The sequence below is a fragment of the Phacochoerus africanus genome, chromosome 16 (assembly GCF_016906955.1).
Source record: "Phacochoerus africanus isolate WHEZ1 chromosome 16, ROS_Pafr_v1, whole genome shotgun sequence".
Classification (NCBI taxonomy): domain Eukaryota; kingdom Metazoa; phylum Chordata; class Mammalia; order Artiodactyla; family Suidae; genus Phacochoerus; species Phacochoerus africanus.
The window spans coordinates 48,749,828-48,768,503 of record NC_062559.1 but is presented as its reverse complement, the minus strand read 5'-3'; the positions used below and the strand labels follow the sequence as shown (position 1 = coordinate 48,768,503).

General features: G+C 48.3%; 1 protein-coding gene across 3 annotated transcripts in view; it reads right to left on the bottom strand.

Annotated features, from left to right (window-relative positions):
* Positions 1–2,351: 2,351 nt before the first annotated feature.
* Positions 2,352–18,676, bottom strand: part of URGCP (upregulator of cell proliferation) — a 58,679-nt gene continuing 42,354 nt past the window's right edge. For all 3 annotated transcript variants that reach the window (XM_047763435.1, XM_047763433.1, XM_047763434.1), the window contains 4 exons: positions 17,590–17,660; positions 7,540–7,590; positions 7,299–7,337; positions 2,352–5,527 (listed from right to left, as the gene is read on the bottom strand). In XM_047763435.1, coding sequence (XP_047619391.1) covers positions 2,934–5,527; positions 7,299–7,337; positions 7,540–7,573 — 2,667 coding nt within the window. In that variant the 5' untranslated portion in view covers positions 7,574–7,590; positions 17,590–17,660 and the 3' untranslated portion in view covers positions 2,352–2,933. The remainder of the gene's footprint in view (positions 5,528–7,298; positions 7,338–7,539; positions 7,591–17,589; positions 17,661–18,676) is intronic.

Genomic DNA, 18,676 nt, shown 5'->3' with positions numbered 1-18,676 from the left:
ATTTGAAGCTACGACCGCTGATGGATTTACCAGAGGACTCCTGTTTGGCATATGTGAGAATTCTGAGGCTGGTGTAGAAGGCAGATATAGCAGGTGGCTTCCTCTGTACAAGCCTCGTGGGTGTGCACCAGGTGTGGGCCCACCTTCAGCCGCCTTGCTTGTGGCATGCACAGACGAGCTCCTCCACTGCCAGCTTTTGTGCCCTCACCACAGAGCAGGTGCCAGTAGGGGAACAGAGGCTTAAGGAAGCGGAATGACTTTGCTCAAGGGCCACATAATTAGCAGGAAGCAAGGCAGAGTTCAGAAGCAGGCTGGCAGCTCCCCGTGCCAGGGAGCTACTTCCAGTCTCCAGGGAGAGGGGCGGGCCCTGTGCCCAGTCTCAAGCTCCCAGGCCCTTTCACTCCGAGATCACCAATGTGCTTCCACCAAAGCAACTGACCCTCTGTGAGCAGCCCATCCACCCTTCCTGATGCAAGGCCCTCACATCGCATTGCTAAGCTTGGTCCAAGGACATTACTGCCCAGTAGCCCTGGGGCAAGTTCTGGGACCTCTCAGACCCCGAAGGTCTGGCTGCAGTGAACCCAGGAGTGGCCAGGGTAGAGTGATGCTGAGTGTTCTGGACTCCAGGGCACCAGGGAAGACCTGGGTATGGTGGCAATTTAATCACAAGAGTGGTACTGACTTCAGGCTCTGAAGGTGGACTCCTTTTGCAGGTCATGGAATTTCACATCAACCCCTAAAAAGAGGGATGGGAGTGCCATAACCGACTCTGGAAAAATCGCTCAGCTCCAGGGCCTCCTCTCCTGTTCCTGCACCTGAGAGAGGCCATGGTCTATGGACACGGCCCGGGCAGCCCCAGACTTCCTCAGCTGCTTGACTGCATCCTCCAAGGTGGTCCTGCCTGGGCTGCCCAGCACAACCTCTTACTCAAGGGCTGTTAACATTGCGTCCTTAGGACCGGTCTGTTTTCAGCAGTTTAAGTACAGTGGCAAATGTTGATGTGATTCCATTTCTTAGGTCCTGGGGATGGATGGAAGAACTTTCCTGCTCACTAAGCAGTTATTAATCCATTTGGGATCCTGATCCTTTAGAAAATTTGTCGAAAGCCATGAACTCTTCCTCCCTTCTCCCTTCCAAAAAAAAGCACACACCTAATTTTCAGGAATTCAGTGACTAAACTTTATCTTTGGACAATGGATAGACCCAAAGTAAAGAATCCTGGATTGGTAGGGAACCACTACAGCTGGCTTCCCTGTTTCAGATTTCAGGAATAGCTTGAGTCAATTTTTAAAGGAATTAGTTGGTATTCAACAACTGTAAGCGAGATTACCAGTGCCTGAACTTGGGGCCCAGGAGTATCCTGGCTGAAATTCCTACGGTGCTAGCGGGGCAACTGGGTCGTTTCCATGGCTCTAGGGAAAGAAAGGAAAGGTTTTGGTATTTCCAGGTGAGCCAACGTCTTAGCATTTGTATTATGTAATGGTCCAGGAAGAAATAAATTTATAACGCCTGAGGATGAGAAATTCTTTTTGAGTTTCAGAAATGAAAAGATTTTCCTAAATTTATTAGCAAAAGATTAGGTTTCCTGAGTTTCAGTGCTCTTCCAGGCTCCTGGCACACGGGGGGTGGGGGGCAACATTCTGAACCTCAGGCAGCAGCAGGGGGTGTGTCCTGGGGTTTCCGTTTAAGGGTCCCGCCCAGAGGGCTGCCTTGCTGGGGTCGGCAGAAGGAATACAAGGAACAAAACCTCCTGGTCACCCCGGGGGCCAAGCTTCCCTGAAATTGCAAAATACAGAGGGAAGGCGCCCTGCGGCCTAAGCAGCAATTCCCAGAACTAGTGGCACAGCTGAGGCTGGGGTCCGAGGCCCAGAGTGGTGACCCTGGCCCTTGGTAAGGGCCAGCCCAGACTCAGATTCCAGCTGGAGAATTCCCAGGGCGGGGGCCCCCACAGTCTGAGTCATGCTGTCAGGTGGGCCCTGGACGAAGTCAGGGAGGAGGCCTGCCCCCGGGGCATGGAGGTGAGATGAAGGGGCCAGGCTGGGGGTGAACAGAGGGCAGGTCTGTGGCGCTTGACCGCTCTAGGCTGCCTTTCCTCACCCATAAAATGGGGTCGTGATGGGGCTAGCTTGGGGCCACTGGGAAGGGATTTGGTTCCTTTTTCCAGTAAGAGCCTGCAGAATGGATGTGTACGTAAGGAGAGGGAGCATGATGGCATTTTTAAAGACACTCCTCCCAGCTGTTCTAGCAGGCGCCCTCCTCCGACAGCCACTGGGGTCCTCTTGGAGGAAACAGACCATTAAGGCACAGAGAGGAACCTGCCGTTACTATCATGCGTGCGTTCACTAATTTCATTCATTCAACACGTTTATTAAGTGCCTACAGTGTGCCGGGCCCTGGGGTACAAGGTGGGGGGGGCAGCCCCCGCCTCCGGGAGCTCACACGTCTAGGGGAGAGGCAGACACGTGCACAGGTGAGACGATGCGCGTGCTGTGTCGTGGCAGAGGTGTAAACAGTGCCAGGAGCGACAGAGCCAGCAGGAACCCTTCCTGGGCGGGCCTGTCGGGACACAGAACCACAGTGGTGCCTGCACGCAGTGGGCACTTGCTCAGGGGGCAGGATCCGGGCACCGGTGCGGAGGGAAGGCCTCCCTCTGCTTCCTCAGCGCGACTTCCCACCCCCTCCCAGGTACCGCCTGCTCGGCCGCAGTGGTCAGGAGCCACTCTCCACTCCAGAGCAGCCGAGTGAAAGGCCAACCCCCCTGCCCGGGGCCTGTTCGGCGCCCCTCCCGAGGGCTCCCTGGGCTGGTCTGAGAGGTGGCTTCCTTTCCTGACGCTGTTCGGGCAGCTCCAGACCCCACCCCGTCTTTCCCTCTCCGGGCGGGCCCCCCACCAGAACAGGCCTCTGGCAGCTGGACTTGCCGTCTCCTCGAGGACTCACAGCCGTCTTACCAGCTCAATGAGCTGCTGAATGTTTTTGTTTTGGTTGGACAGCCCGTTCCGGATGTTTTCTAGCAGGCATCTCTTCAACTCGAAAATGGCTTCGCTGTAGCCCAAGCTCACAGCGGCCATGGGAGGCACTCCGTGCCACAGGCCGGGGATGTGCCAGACGTGCTGCTTCTCGGGGTCGCAGAAGGCCAGGTCGGCCAGCGTCCGGATCCCATCGCCCTGCCTCTCCAGCTGCGCCGTGGCTCTGCTCACATCACCCGGCTGATCCCCGAGCTGCCGCCGCTCTCTGGGCCTGGAGCCGGGGACAGACACGTCGTGCAGGTTCTGGTACACAAACTGGTAGTTGGGCATGTGCCCCGTTTTTTCCAACCTCAGAAACGCGTGCAGAATCGCTGGCGGGACGTCCCTCGTCTCCGCCAGACTGACCACGGTGACGTTGCTCAGCCCCATGATCAGAGTGGCCAGGGCGGCCTCCCGCTCAAACCGCTCCCCGGCCTCGGTCAGGACCCCGCCTCCCAAGCCCCCCGAGTCGATCACCAGGATGTGGTCACAGCCCAGGTCCTGGCTGAAGCTCTCGGCCACCGTGATGAGCTGCATGCAGGCCCCCCGCGGCCCGGAGCCCCGCCCCGTGGCGAACCGCAGCCCGAACATGGTGTTGAGGAGGGTGGACTTGCCCGTGCCCGGCGCGCCCAGCGCCGACAGGACCACCAGGCGCGCCCTCCTCTCCAGGCGGACGTGCAGCTCCTTCAGCAGCCCGGTGACCCAGCGCAGCGGGGGGCTCAGCGTGTTCCCGTCGATCAGCTCCAGGGGCAGCCCCTTCAGCAGCAGCTCCAAGGCCAAGCCCGGGAAGTGGGCGAACCGCCGCTGACCCGCTGCCAGCTTCCCTGCCTCCACGAGGCAGCTCTCGGCCTCGTAGAACTGCCCCATCTCCCGCAGGAAGTGCTCCACGCCCAGGGGCTCGGGCCAGGGGGGCTCGCTGCCGTCCACGGCCGCACAGTGCTTCGGTCGCAGGGGCAGCAGCGTCTCCGGGGGCTGTCTTGGCCGTGGCTGGGCCACCCTGGCCAGGCCCCACTCCATCCACCTCAGGAAGTACTGCTTCTCGCCCAGGGAGGGGCTGCTGAGGCCCGAGATGAACTCCTGCAGCCCCCAGGCCGGCTCATGGCCGTTCTGCTGCGCGCGAAGTTCCAGCAGCCGATGCCTCAGCTCGGCCCTGGACTTCTCGGGAGGGTCCCCGGCCCACTGGACCTGACACAGCTCCTTCTCCACCTGGGCCGCCTTTCTCCACGGGTCCCCCTGCAGCCTCAGCTCGTCCCGGCGGTAGGCGTCCGAGTCCTTGATCTTCCTGGTGATGCGCTCCATCCGGTCCTTGGCCCGCTGGCACTCCTCGCAGTCCTCGTCCACCTTCAGCCCCAGCTTGCGGGCCGCGTGCGCCATGTCCTCCACGGACACCCTCCGGCACGGGGACCGGGTCACGTGCGCCACGATGGCGCGGACCCTGCGCACGAAGCCCGCGCTGTCGGTGCTGCTGACCTTCACCAGCACGTGCGAGTGGTCCATCTTCAGCACGGGGATCAGCCTGTTCAGAAACCTCAGGTTGGTGTTGCGCTTGCCGCGGTAGGGGCTCAGGATGAAGTAGTATTTGGTGGCCGAGCCCTTCATGGAGTAGAGCAGCTTGTACTCCTTCTTGCTGATGTTGTCAGTCAGGACGAACACGGCCGAGGCCACTTCCGTCAGGAGCTTAAACTGCAGCCAGTGCGACCCGATGTCGCCCCGCAGGTTCAGGAAGGCCACGGGCTCCGGGAAAATGTCCAGGTCCTCCCGGCCGCTGGGAAGGAACCAGGAGATCTCCACCAGCCCGTCGGCGATCTCCCGCGGGTTGGTGCCCAGGCTCAGGTCCCGATGCCAGAAACAGTCGCGCTGCCGGTGGCCGGGGCTGAGCATGGCGTTGAGCAGCTGGGACTTGGAGTTGCTGCTCACCTCCATGCGCACGAAGGCGAAGGCCGGGGCGCGGGACAGGCCCAGGCTGTCCTCTCGGAAGCCGCCCGCCGCCCTCGGGGGCGGCGACCACCACGTCCGCACGGCGCCCCGCATGGCCCACAGCAGAAACGTGTGGTAGTGGTTTTCGGGGTCGGGCAAGACCAGAGGGAGCGCAAACTGGCAGAGGGACATTTTTAACACAATCTCTTGCTGCAGGAAACTGTCCGAGGCGTGCAGCAGGGCGCAGAGGAGGTCCAGGGGGTTCACAGGCGTGTCGGGCGTGGGCAGCTCGGAGAAGGAGTAGATGTCCGCGGAGGTGTCGTCGGCCGTGTCCCAGAAAATGATCTCCTCCTCCATCTGGCTCTCCTTCTCCACAGGCCTGGCGTCCGGGGCCACGTCCAGCACCATGGCGGTGCTCCTGGCTTCGGCGTTGAGGGCCTGCAGCTTCCTGAGGAAATTCCAGGGCAGGTCTCTGGGAGCCTGCGGAGCCCAGTTCTTCATGCTGTCGCTACTTATCTGCAAGGCGTCCTGCAGGCTGAGTTTCTGCACCTGGTATGGCTCTAGTCCCAAAAGGGACAGCATTTCTTGCAGTCTGCTCCTCTCCACTGTGGGGAGAAATGAAGACGTGAGCGCTCAGGCCGCGTGGCAGGGGCCCAGGTTGGAGGCGGGGAGGCCGGGCCCGGCCTGGCAGCGGGGGAGAGGGCCTCCTTCAGGGCAAGACACAGGCACCACCCCCACCCCCCGACCCCAGCCACCCGGGACCAAGACAGCGCTCACATCACGCAGCCCAGATCCAAGGCGGGCCAGAGAGGAAAGAGAGGGACGTCCAGGGGCAACATTTAAGACTTGGGAGATCTGAGCTTAAGAAAAAAACGTCTGCTTTCTCTCAAAACCGCCAAGATTTAGCAACACCCCACCCCAGTGGAACGGGCTGGAGTGAGCAGCCGTGCACCCTGCGCGTGAGCACAGGCCCCACTCTCTGCCCACCCCCTGCTTCCTCCAAGATATTCCTGTGCCTCGGGCCCCACCCTCTGGGCCCAGGGGCGGATTCCCTCACACCATCACCAGGAATGTCCCACAGGGGACACAGTCCCTGGGGCACTTTGATTTTCTAGTTAATGTTCTTGTCTCTCGACACACAGCTGGAAAATGTGTAAAGGAAAAAGGGAGTTACTGCCGGGTACGGAGTGACAGAAATCAGAGATAAATAACGTTTGCAAACCTGAAGCCAGTGATACGGTTTTAAATTTTCACTACATTAAAGAATTTGGTAGGGATTTACTGTAAGACTGTGCTTATTTGTTGAGACTGTCAACCGTTGACACCCAACACGACTGAAGCCTTACAGGGACTCGATGCTCAGGACAGTGAGGCCACCTGCAAAGCTTTCATCCACATCCCTGGTCTTGGCCATGGTCATGGCATCTTTCCAGTTTCCACCGCATGTAATTTACTCCCTGTCATGAGTCAGCTTTAAATGTTAAATATATGAACCACGTAAATAAATACAAATCCTGCTGCGCTCCAGGATTCTCTCCATCCTTTTTCAAAAGAGGAACCTATGTGGCTGTGATGCCACCTGAGATGCTGACAGAAATCACAGAAGGAAGGGCAGGTGAGCGGCCCTCTTCTTGTTTCCGTGGAGGTCACGTGGTGGGTTCAGGACCACTCCTGGCTGATCAGCAGGATGCAAAGCACAGGAAGCGAGGTGTCCCACTCCCCTGTGGGGGTCCACCTGCTGCCTAGTGTCTCTCCTCAGAAACTCTACCCTCCACAGGGGCTCAGAGGGTCTAGGGGCCATGTGGCTGGGCCGGCCCCCAGGGAGAACAGGAGCTGGCACACTTGCTGCAGAAACAAAAGAACTGTATGGGGAGAGACACTAGTGAGACAGATCCATCATCTGAATAACTTCCTGAGCGTTGCCTGAATGAAACCAGGGACGTTATTTTTACGTACCCGGGCCTAGAACAACTGTTTTAGAGTCACGTGGTAGCTAAGTGCAACAGGGAAAAGCCAGAGCAAACAGACCTATTTGCATGTGCACTCATACCCAGTCCGCGACCCTGGGCAGAACTATAAACGAAACCACTGGATCTGGCGAATGATTCCCAAACTTGGATGTGCTTTAGAATCACTTTGGAAACTTGTTAAAAACAAGATTTCTGGCCTTTACCTCCAAAGAGGCAAACTCACTATGTTGACGCTATACGGTAACGGCTCCCCAGGGAGTTGTGTGATTAATGGCACATAGAGGGTTAATGGGGGGGCAGTGATTTTTGATGCAGTCAGGTGTTGGGATCACCTGCCGAGAGGGCTGCCCGCTTCAGCAGGAGAGGGAGTGAGTGCAGAGGGAAGCCACAGAGAGAAGAAACATACCTGTTGGAAAGTCACTCTCCTGAGCCTCATTTGTACCATCTGAAAAAGCCAAGGAAAAGGAAGCGTCAGGCAAGTCAGCTGGAAGTGACACAAATGAACTTAAGCTAAATTGAGAACTCGCTCTCTCTCTCTCTCTCTGATGAAGACAGAGACTTCTCCCAATTGTCCAAAATATAAAATCCCAGCGAGCTGTCAGTTTGCCCGGAGTCCCCTTCTCTTTCCCCAGCCCCAGGGTTTCTACCTCCATAATGAAACTCGCAGTCATCTCCTGCCATCTCTCTCCATTCCAAATCTGGAAGAAAACACACACGCAGTCAGTTTCATGAGCAAGTCTAAGGGAAGATACCGTAGCCAATGTTTAAGTGCGACTGTCCCCTTCAGTTTTTCCTATTAAATTTCATTTGTTTACAACCCCGAATGTGACACAAAGTAGTAACAGCTACACGCCACAGAATGATGTGCTCTAGAATACATTCCCCACAAAATGTTGTGAAAATAACATACAAATAAACTTCATGAACTTGTATAGAGTGATCTTTTAGAAACCACTGAAAATATCAATGGATATAAATTCTTTGGTTCCATTTCAAGATGACCTCCCACAAACTTTATTTTTATTCTATCATAAAGACTTTTTGTTAAAGTATGGCACATACATGGGGGGAGGGCATCGAGGGGGGAGCAGTTATAACTTACCAGGAAACTGTTACTTGTTCAAAGTCTCTAACAGCCTGATATATTCGTCAACACTCATTTTAATTATTGAATTATTTCATTTAGTGCTCTCCAGATATTTACATTGGGAAAAATGACCTTCAAATTCTATAGCTATGCTTGCAGAAGTGGGATGGTGGGAACAAGACTTCTCTGTACATATTTTTATTGTTTTGACTTTTTTTTTTTTTTGCTTTTTTGGCCACACCCACGGCATATGGAAGCCCCCCAGCCAGGGGAAAAAGTCTGAGCCGCAGCTGCAACTCGCGCCACAGCTGTAGCAACACAGAGGAGGAGGCAGCAGGACTTCAGACAGGGACACCCATCGGCAGCAGAGACAGGAGGCCAGCACGACACTGTGGGCCTTGGTCGCCACTAGATTTCCTGGTGGTCACGATGGGATAGGCATGGCCTCCAACCCAGGGGGGGATGCAGTGAACTCTAAGTGGGACAATGAAAACCATTTTCACCCATCAAACTAAATGACCTTTTGCCCCCGCCTCAATTATTATACTAGCCAGTACTCACACTGTGGAATTTTTCACCAAATTTTGGAATATTGGTATTGGGCACTAAATATCTGACACGTTGGGGCTATTACTGTTAAGAATGAGCTCTTTTCCTTTTTTTTTTTTTTTTTTCTTTTCCTTTTTGGCTCCACCTGTGGCACATGGAAGTTCCCAGGCCAGGGGTCGAATCTGAGCTTTAGCTGCGACCTATGCCACAGCTGTGGCAACACTGGACCCTTAACCCACTGGGCCAGGCAGGGATCAAACCCGAGCCACCTCAGAGACAATGTTAGATATTTAACCTGCTGCACCACAGAGGAAACTCCCAACAGTGTTTCTGGATGCACAACATTTTTTAATTTTCATGAAAATTATATATTTTTCTTTTGCGTATTTTTTCCTTTGATGGAGAAGCCTTTTGTGTCATATCTAAGAAATTATAGCCAAATTTGGAGTTCCCATCGTGTTGCAGTGGTTAACGAATCCGACTAGAAACCATGAGGTTGCAGGTTCGGTCCCTAGCCTTGCTCAGTGGGTTAACGATCTGGCGTTGCCGGGAGCTGTGGTGTAGGTCACAGACATGGCTTGGATCCCACGTTGCTGTGGCTCTGGTGTAGACCAGTGGCTACAGCTCCAATTCGACCCCTAGCCTGGGAACCTCCATATGCTGTGGGAGCGGCCCAAGAAATGGCCAAAAGACAAAAAAAAAAAAAATTATAGCCAAATGCAAATCCATAAAGCTCTTATCCAATGGTTTTTTCTAAGATCAAGTTTAATGGTAATTTTAATTTAGGATTACATTGATCCATTTTGAGTTAATTTTTTCATACAGTTTTAGGTGAGAGTCCAACTTCAATCTCTTACAAGAGAATACCCAGTTTTTCCAGCACTATTTGTTGAAGAGACTTCTTTACCCACTGCATGGTCTTGGCACCCTTGTCAAAATCACTTCACTGTACATAGATTTGTTTCTGGGCTTTCTATTCTATTCCATTTGTCTATACAGTCTGTCTGTCTTTATGTCAATATCACATCATTTTGATTTCTGTAGCTTTGGAGTAGGTTTTGAAATTAGGACGTGGGAGCCTCTCTTTTGTTTTTTTTCCAGATCGTTTTGGCTATGCGCTGGCTATTCACATTTCATATGAAATTTAGAGTGGGCTTTTATATTTTTACAAAAAATGTCATTGGGTGCTTGATAGGAATTGCACTGAATCTGTAGATCGCTTGGGGTAATACTGACATTTTAACAACATTAAATTCAGGGAAGGTGGGGCAAAATAGGAGTGTGGGATTAAGATGAACCAACTACTATGTTTAAAATAAATAAGCAAAGAGAATATATTGTACCACACAGGCGACAGAGCCAATATTTTATAATTATAAAAATTGTGAATCACTGTGGTATGGCTGAAATTTATATCTTGTAAATCAACTATTCCTCAATGTAACAAACAATATTAAGTCTTCTAATCCATGAACTTGGCATCTGTTTCCACTTACTGATGCCTGCTTTGATTTCTTTCAAAAATGCTCTGTAATTTTACTGTGCAAGTCTTTCACCTCCTTGGTTAAGCTAATTCCCAAGTATTTTATTCTTTTGGATGCTATTGTAAATGGAAGTATCTTTGTAATTTCCTTTGGAGACTGTTCATTTTTGATAAAGAAGCACAATTGATTTTTGTGTGCTGTGTGTATATCCCGCTACTTATAATCACTAGAACCAATCATTCATTTAGTAGTTCTAATAGCTTTTTTTTTGGTGTGTGGATCTTTAGGACTTTCTACATCTAAGATCATATCATCTGCAAAGATAATTTTACTTCTTCCTCTCCAATGTGGATAACTTTTATTTCCTCTTTGCTCTGGTTAGAACTCCTAGTACCAGGTAGAGTAGAAGTGGTGAAAGCAGGCATCCTTCTCTTGTTTCTGATCTTGGAGGAAAAGCTTTCAGTTTTCACCATTAATATTTGTTGTGGGTTGTTCATATATGGCTTTAATTATATGAAAGTAGTTTCTGGTCTCTTCCTACTTTGTTGAGTGGTTGGTTGGTTTGTTTGTTTTTTAATCAGGAAAGGGCATTGACTTTTGTCGAAAGCTTGTTCTGCATCAGTGGAGAAGATTATTATTTTTCCGCCTTCCATCTAGTTGATGTGGTGGATTGCACTGACCTATATTTCATACATTAAATCATCCTTACCCTCCAGGAATAAATCCCACTTAGTCACAGGGTATCATTCTTTTAATACATGGCTGAATTCTGTTTGAATATTAGTGTTTTGTTGAGAATTTTTACATCAATGTTCATAATGGATATTGGTCGGTAGTTTGTTTTTTTTTTTCTTTTTTTTTTAGGGATGCACCTGTAGCATATGGAAGTTCCCAGGCTAGGGGTCGAGTTGAATTGGAGCTACAGCAGCTGGCCAACACCACAGCCACAGCAATGCCAGATCCAAGCCACATCTGTGACCTACACCATAGCTCACAGCAACTCAGGATCCTTCACCCACTGAAGGAGGCCAGGAATCGAACCTGAGTCCTCATGAATACTAGTTGAGTTTGTTTCCCCTGAGTCACAATGGGAACTCTGCTCTGTAGTTTTATTTACTTGTAACGTCTTTGTCTGGCTTTGGTTTCAGGATTATGCTGGCCTTAAGAATGTGTTAGAATTCCCTCTCTTCAATTTTTTGGAAAAGATTGAAAAGGGTTGGTGTTAGTTCTTCTTTTTTTTTTTTGTTTTTCTTTTTAGGGCCACACCTGCAGTATGTAGAAGTTCCCAGGCTAGGGATCAAATCATAGCTGCAGCTGCCAGCCTACATCACAGCCGCAGCAACACCAGACCCATGCCACATCTGCAACCTTCACCACAGCTTTTGACAACACAGGATCCTTAATCCACTGAGCAAGGTCAGGGATCGAACTGCATCCTCGTGGATACTAGTTGGGTTCTTAACCTGCTGAGCCACAACAGAAACTCTTTTTTTTTTTTTTTTTAGTTCTTCTTTAAATGTTTGGTAGAATTCAGCAAAGAAGATCAGGAATAGGGCTCTTTGTTGGAAGTTTTTTTTAAAAAAAAAACAAAAAACTATTTCTATTTATGATAAATAAATAAATAAAAATTTTAAAAATAAAAAAAAACTATTACTGATTCTCCTTACTATTTATAAGTCTATTCAAATTTTCTATTGCTTTGTGATTTAGTCTATTCAGACTTCCTATTTCTTTGAGACTTAATTTTAATAGGTAAGGTCAATCAGCTTTTCTATTTCTTTGTAGGTTTTGTGTTTTTAAGAATTTGTCAGAGTTCCTGTCATGGCTCAGTGGTTAACGAATCTGACTAGCATCCATGAGAACGCAGGTTTGATCCCTGGCCTTGCTTAGTGGGTTAAGGATCTGGCGTTTCCATGAGCTGTGGTGTAGGTTGCAGAAGCAGCTCGGATCCCGAGTTGCTGTAGCTGTGGTGTAGGCTGGCAGCTACAGCTCTGATTCGACCCCTTGCCTGGGAACCTCCATGTGCTGAGGGTGTAGCCCTAAAAAGGAAAAAAAAAAAAAAAGAAATCTATTTCACCTAGGTTTGCCCAATTTGGGGACATACAGTTGTTCACAGCACTCTCCTTTTTATTTCTATTGAGTCAGCAGTAACGTTCCCACTTTCATTTCTGATTTTAGTAACCCAAGTCTTCTCTATTTTTTTTCTTAGTCCACATAATTATAGGTTTGTCAATTTTGTTGATCTTTTTGAAGAACCAACTTTTTGGGTCACCGATTTGCTCTATTATTTTTCTATTTGATATTTCATTGATCGCTGCTCTTATCTTTACTATTTCCTTCCTTCTGTTAGCTTTGCATTTAGTTTGTTCTTCTTTCCCTAGTTCCTTAAATTGTAAAGTGAGGCTGTTTATATGAGATGGTTCTTGTTTTTAAGGTACGCATTTATAAATTCCCCCCTTAGAACCACCTTGGATGCATCCCACACGTGTTAATATGTTGCGTACTCATTCTCATTCATCTTTAAACTATTTCCTGAATTCCTTGTGATTTCTTCTTTGATCTATTGGTTGTTTAAAAGGATGTTTGATTTCCACAATTTTGTGAATTTTCCAGTGTAAGTTATTGATTTCTAACTTCATCCCATTGTGGTCAGAGAAGATATTCTTTGGGATTTTTTTTTTTTTTTTAATGGTGCACCCAAGGCATATGGACGTTTCTGGGCCAGGGACTGAATCCGAGCTGCAGCTGTGGCAATGCTAGATCCTTTAACCCACTGTGCTGGGCCCGGGATCAAACCCATGCCTCTGCAGCAACCTGAGCCCCTGCAATCAGATTTTTAACCCACTGTACCACTGCGGGAACACCGATATCCATCTTTTTAAAACCACGGAGATTTACTCTGTGGCCGCATCTATGACCTCTCCAGGAGAATGTTCCACGGGCACTTGAGGAGAGTGTGTATGCTGCTGCTGTCGGGTGCCGTGTTGTGTGTGTGTGTGTGTGTTCGATGTACCGGGTTTACTGTACTGCTGAAGTCCTGTATTTCCTCACTTATCTTCCGTCTAGTTGTTCTACCCATTACTCTGAGTGAGGTGCTGGATTCTAGAACCATGACTGTAGAACAGTCTGTGGTTCCCTTCAGTTCTCTCAGTTTGGACTTCACATACTTAGATGGTCTGACATGAGGTGCACAAATGCTTGTAACTGTTCCGTCTTCTTGCTGTACTGAAGCATTTGCTAGCATGTAATGTCCTTCTCTGTCTCTTGTAACTGCTTATGATTTAAAGCCTATTTATTTTATTATTTTTTTTTTTGTGTGTTGTTGCTATTTCTTGGGCCGCTCCTGCGGCATATGGAGGTTCCCAGGCTAGGGGGTTGAATCGGAGCTGTAGCCACCGGCCTAAGCCAGAGCCACAGCAACGTGGGATCCGAGCCGCATCTGCAACCTACACGACAGCTCACGGCAACACCGGATCGTTAACCCACTGAGCAAGGGCAGGGACCGAACCCGCAACCTCATGGTTCCTAGTTGGATTCGTTAACCGCTGCGCCACGACGAGAACTCCTAAAGCCTATTTAATCTGAAATTAGTATAGCCAGTCCCATCCTGTTCTGGTTACTATTTGCATGTGATGTCTTTCTCCATCCTTTCCCTTTCTCAAAAATAGTTTGTGTCTTTGGGTCTCAAGTGAGTCTCTAGAGACAGCATGCAGTTGGATCATGTGTTTCTAATCCATTCAGACAATCTCTGTCTTTTGAGATTGGAGGGTATGATCCACTTATATTTAAAGTAATTACTGATGAGGAGGCACTTATTTCTGTCCTTATGCTATGTGTTTACTGTAGGCCTATAGCTTTTTTGTCCCTCATTCTCTACATTCCTCTCTTTTGCGTTTAGTTCATTTTTGGTAGTGAAGCGTTTAAATTCCTCCTGGATTTCCTTTTGTGTGTATTCTAGAGTTTTCTTTGTGGTTGCCTTGGGATTACATTAGTGTCCCAATACTGTAACATTCTAATTTGAATTTATAGCAGCTTCACTTCAATAACATATAAAAACTCTGCCCCTTTATACTCTGTTCCCACTTCCTTTGGTTGCTGATGTCACAAAATATGTGCTCCAAACATAAACTAATAATTCTTGAAATGAATCAGTCTCAAATTACATACAGAACAAGAATTTGGAGTTATAAACCAAAGTTACAGTAATACGAGCTATTATATTAATTTTTACTTTAAATACATTGGTCTCTTAAATCATGTAGAAAACATAAAGGGCAGCTACAAACCAGTGCTACAGGAGTTCCCGTTGTGGCTCAGTGGTTAACGAATCCAACTAGGAATCAAGAGGTTGTGGGTTCGATCCCTGGCCTTGCTCAGTGGGTTAAGGGTCTGGCATTGCTGTGAGCTGTGGTGTAGGTCGCAGACGCTGCTCGGATCCCATGTTGCTGTGGCTGTGGTATAGGCTGGCAGCTACAGCTCCAATTAGACCCCTAGCCTGGGAACCTCCATATGCTGTGGGTATGGCCCTAGAAAAGACAAAAAAAAAAAAAACAAACAGTAAAACTAGCTATTATAACTGCCCGTGTATCTTCTGAGATCTTTATTTCTGCATACATCTTTGGGTTACTGTCTAGTGGTCACAAACTCCTCAGCTTTTGTTCATCTGGGCATGTCTGGATTCCTCCCTCCCTTTTGAAGGACAGCTTTGCTGGATACATGAATCTCCAATGACAGGTTTTTTGTTTTTTCTTGAGGCACTTTGAATGTATCTGCTTACCATCTTCTGGCCTCCAACATCTTTTCAGGGACAGATTTTGTTGATACATTTTTTTCCTCTGAAGGGCTACAATTTCCTATTTCTTTGTATGCCCTATGATGGTTTTGCTGCAAATCTTTGACTCTAGTAATATGGTAACTCTGGAAATCAGACTCTTCCCCCTTCCCCAGGGTTTGCTGTTGTTATTTTTTTTTGGTCTGTTTATTTCATTTTGATTGTTGTAGGCTGTCTCTGTGCTTAGGATCAGCCTAAGGTGTAAACTTAAGGTCTTCTCTGGTCTTTTCTGAGCATTTTCTCAGGAATGCACAGTCACTTTCTAATTTTCCCCATATATGCAGTTGTTTTTGAGTGTTCTAGTCTTTTATGTGCGGCTCACAAGGGAGGAAAAAGCAAAAATGATAGAGGGGAGTGCTTGGCCTTTTAATTCTCCTGTAAATCACTCCAGCTGGAGGGGGAGGGACTTGCTACAATGTTTGGAGAAGCAACAGTTGCTGTCCCCCTTTTTGTTTATGATCAGAAGCAGCAATCAGAGCACAGATACCTGATATTTGGAGGACAGGGATCAACTGACCAACCCTGGTCCCTACAAGCTGTGCCAAGCTGCTCCAAGATCACATGCATAGCTGCCTGCCACTTAACTGTATTAGGAGCTGAAACTGTCTAAAATTAACTGCAATTTGCCCTCTGATTCTTCCCCTGAAAGTTACAATCCTTCAACAGACTCCAGAGTTCCAGAATAATTACATCAGACAGATTCTGCCTGGGCCACTATGGTCCAGGGGGGGGGGAGAAGGATTCCCAGTGCTTCCTGTTGTGCCATCTCCCAGAATCCTCTTTAAGGATTTTTAAAGAAAGTTTTAAGGAATGAGTTATGAAGTACTTAAGAGTCCTCAGAGTTGAGTTAAGGCAAATACATTCTATAGGATGAACATATAAAGCACACAAACCAGGAACAACTCATCTATGCTTTTGGAAAAAATCTGGAGAGTGGCTACCCCTGGCAGAGGCAGGGTGGACAGTGGTTACAAGGTGGGCTGCTTAGGTTCCGTTTCTGTCTGGCTTCTTCTGGATGCTGCTTAACATGGGTCAGTTCATGTTTGTGAAACTTTACCAAGCTATGTACTTGCAATATGGGCACTTTTCTGTAGGTATAGTACACCTCAATACAGTTTTTTTAATCTTATAGGTTGAAGATCTTGCTTAAGTCTTAAAAATGAAATATATGCTGAAGGAATTCACCTACCTTGGGAAGGAAAATATTTATTTAGTTAGTTAGTTAGTTAGTTTGGTCTATCCACACCCACCACACATGGAGGTTCCCAGGCTAGGGTCTATTTGGAGCTGCAGCTGCTGGCCTACACCACAGCCACGGCAACAATGGATCCAAGCAGTGTCTGTGACCTACTCAGTTCACGGGAACACAAGATCCTTAACCCACTGAGAAAGGCCGGGAATCAAACCCACATCCCCATGGATACTAGCTGGGTTTATTACTGCTGAGCCACAATGGGAATTCCGGAAATTTTTAAAAAATAATTACAGAAGGCTTATTCACTATAGAGACACATAGAGATGGAACTTGGGGGAAAGACCAGAAGGTCTCTGAGCCTCAGATTCCCCAAATGAAGCAAAGGACTGATAATAACTATCTGATGAGGCTGTTGTAGAAAATTAAATAGGGCAACCTAGCTACCAATAGACCAGCAAAGTCATTCCTTTTCCTCGGCCCCCCCCCTCCTTGTTTTCTTTCCTGGTTTTCTAAAGCAACGCCCTCTGACATGACTTGCGATGAAGCAAATGCTCTCCAGCTGCACTGGTGAACATGCAGCCACTGGCTCTGCGGCCACTGAGCGCTTCAAACAGGGCTACCGGGACTGCGGGACTGCGTTTTTAATTTTGCTTGATTTTAAATTGTATGCCGAGTGGCCACTGTGTTAAGCAGCACAATTCTAGATCTTGAGAAATAGAAGAGCTTCGGGCAATTACTTCTTGGTCCCAAATGTGCTCTATGACTGGCTATGACCTCCCACAGTGCCTACTTGCCAGAATTTTAAATTCCATGAAGAATAGGATTTGGGGCCATTTCATTCACTACTGTTTCCTATATTCACGGTGCCTACAAGGCCAGCACACGGTAAACAGTAAATACCTGTTTGGATGAATAAAATAAAATTGAATTAACCCGGATTTATTTGCATATTTTTGTGGGGTTATTTTTACATAACACTTTTAATATCCGATTGAACATATTCATTTTGAGAAGCGTAATGAAAAACAGATCCAAAAATAAGTTATGAAGAGAAATTAAGATGTCTAGAGTGTGGCCACCACACTTTAAAGTTGAAGCCACAAGGGGCAACTATAGTCGCACCCCCAAGTTCCCAGAGGAAGAAGAACCAGCTTCTGTGGACTATGACCAGGAAGACTACAAGCCCCAGTCTTTTAGGGACAGCCCCAATTTAAACCACTGGTCCCAACAAAACACACCTTTCATGCTCTGATCTGCCCAGTTTAGAAACGAGACAGTCATGCTGAACCCAACTCAGGATGGCAGGAACGACAATGTACTCAAACCGGAGTGATGGGTTCCAGGTAAGCTGTGTGGCAATCACCTTGTAAAAACTGCATCTTATTTTGAACATACGAGGGAAGCTTAAAAGACCCTTAAGTGGACTTCTTGTAGGAGAGAAATATTTATTTTTGAGATCCATGACCTATAGCCCCAGTGGTGCTGGAATCCAGAATCCCAATGGGACAGAAGAAGCAGGTCTTCATCAGAGCAGCCCAAGCCCCACGTTACCTGCAATGGCCACAGCTGTTCGTCTCTCGGAGGCTTTTATTTCTGGGGCCACGTCTCCCAAATCTGAGTGCCTGAAACAATTTCAGAAGAAAAGCATAATTAAATTAATGACACACAACCGTCACTTATCAAATTGGCTGCACATCAAAACTTCTTGAGGAGCCCACCTTTTTTTTTCTTTTCTTTTTTTTCGGGGGGGGGGTGGGCGCTGCACCCATGACATAGGGAAGTTCCCAGGCTAAGAGTCCAATCAGAGCTGCAGCTGCCAGCCTACACCACAGCCATACGAGATCCAAGCTGCATCTGTGACCTACACTGCAGCTTGTGCCAGGCAATGCTGGGTCCTTAACCCAAAGAGCGAGGCCAGGGATTGAACCCACATCCTCATGGACACTATGTTGGGTTCTTAACCCACTGAGCCACAACAGGAACTCCCCGAGGAGTCTTTAAAAACTACAAATCCTAGCAGCTCCTGTCGCAGCACAGCAGAAATGAATCCGACGAGGAACCATGAGGTTGCGGGTTTAATCCCTGGCCTCGCTCAGTGGGTTAAGGATCCAACATTGCCGTGAGCTGTGGTGTAGGTCACAGATGTGGCTCGGATCTGGCTTTGCTGTGGCTGTGGTGTAGGCAGGCAGCTGTAGCTCCGATTAGACCCCTAGCCTGGCAACTTCCATATGCCGCAGATGCGGCCCTAAAAAGACAAAAGACAAAAAAAAAAATCTACAAATCCTAGTCACACATCAGATATTCTCAAAACTAGAATCTCAGAGCTGGACCCAGGCATCGCTGCTTTTTAAAGTGCCCCAAATGATTCTACAGTGCAGCCACAGTTGAGAAACACTGGTCTAAAAAAACCAGCACTCTCAAAAACTGTGGGCCGGAGCAAAGAGCCATTCAGATAGACATAACAATATACACATCCCCTGACCAGTAATTCCAGTCCTATCCTAAGGAAATAATTAAAATTTAGTTCCAAATACGGTGATGCCAACTTTATGTTTAATGGTGAAAAACTGAATGCCTTTTAAATTAAAGTCCAATAATAGGAGTTACGGGAGAGTCTTAGTCTGCAGTCTTTAAAAAA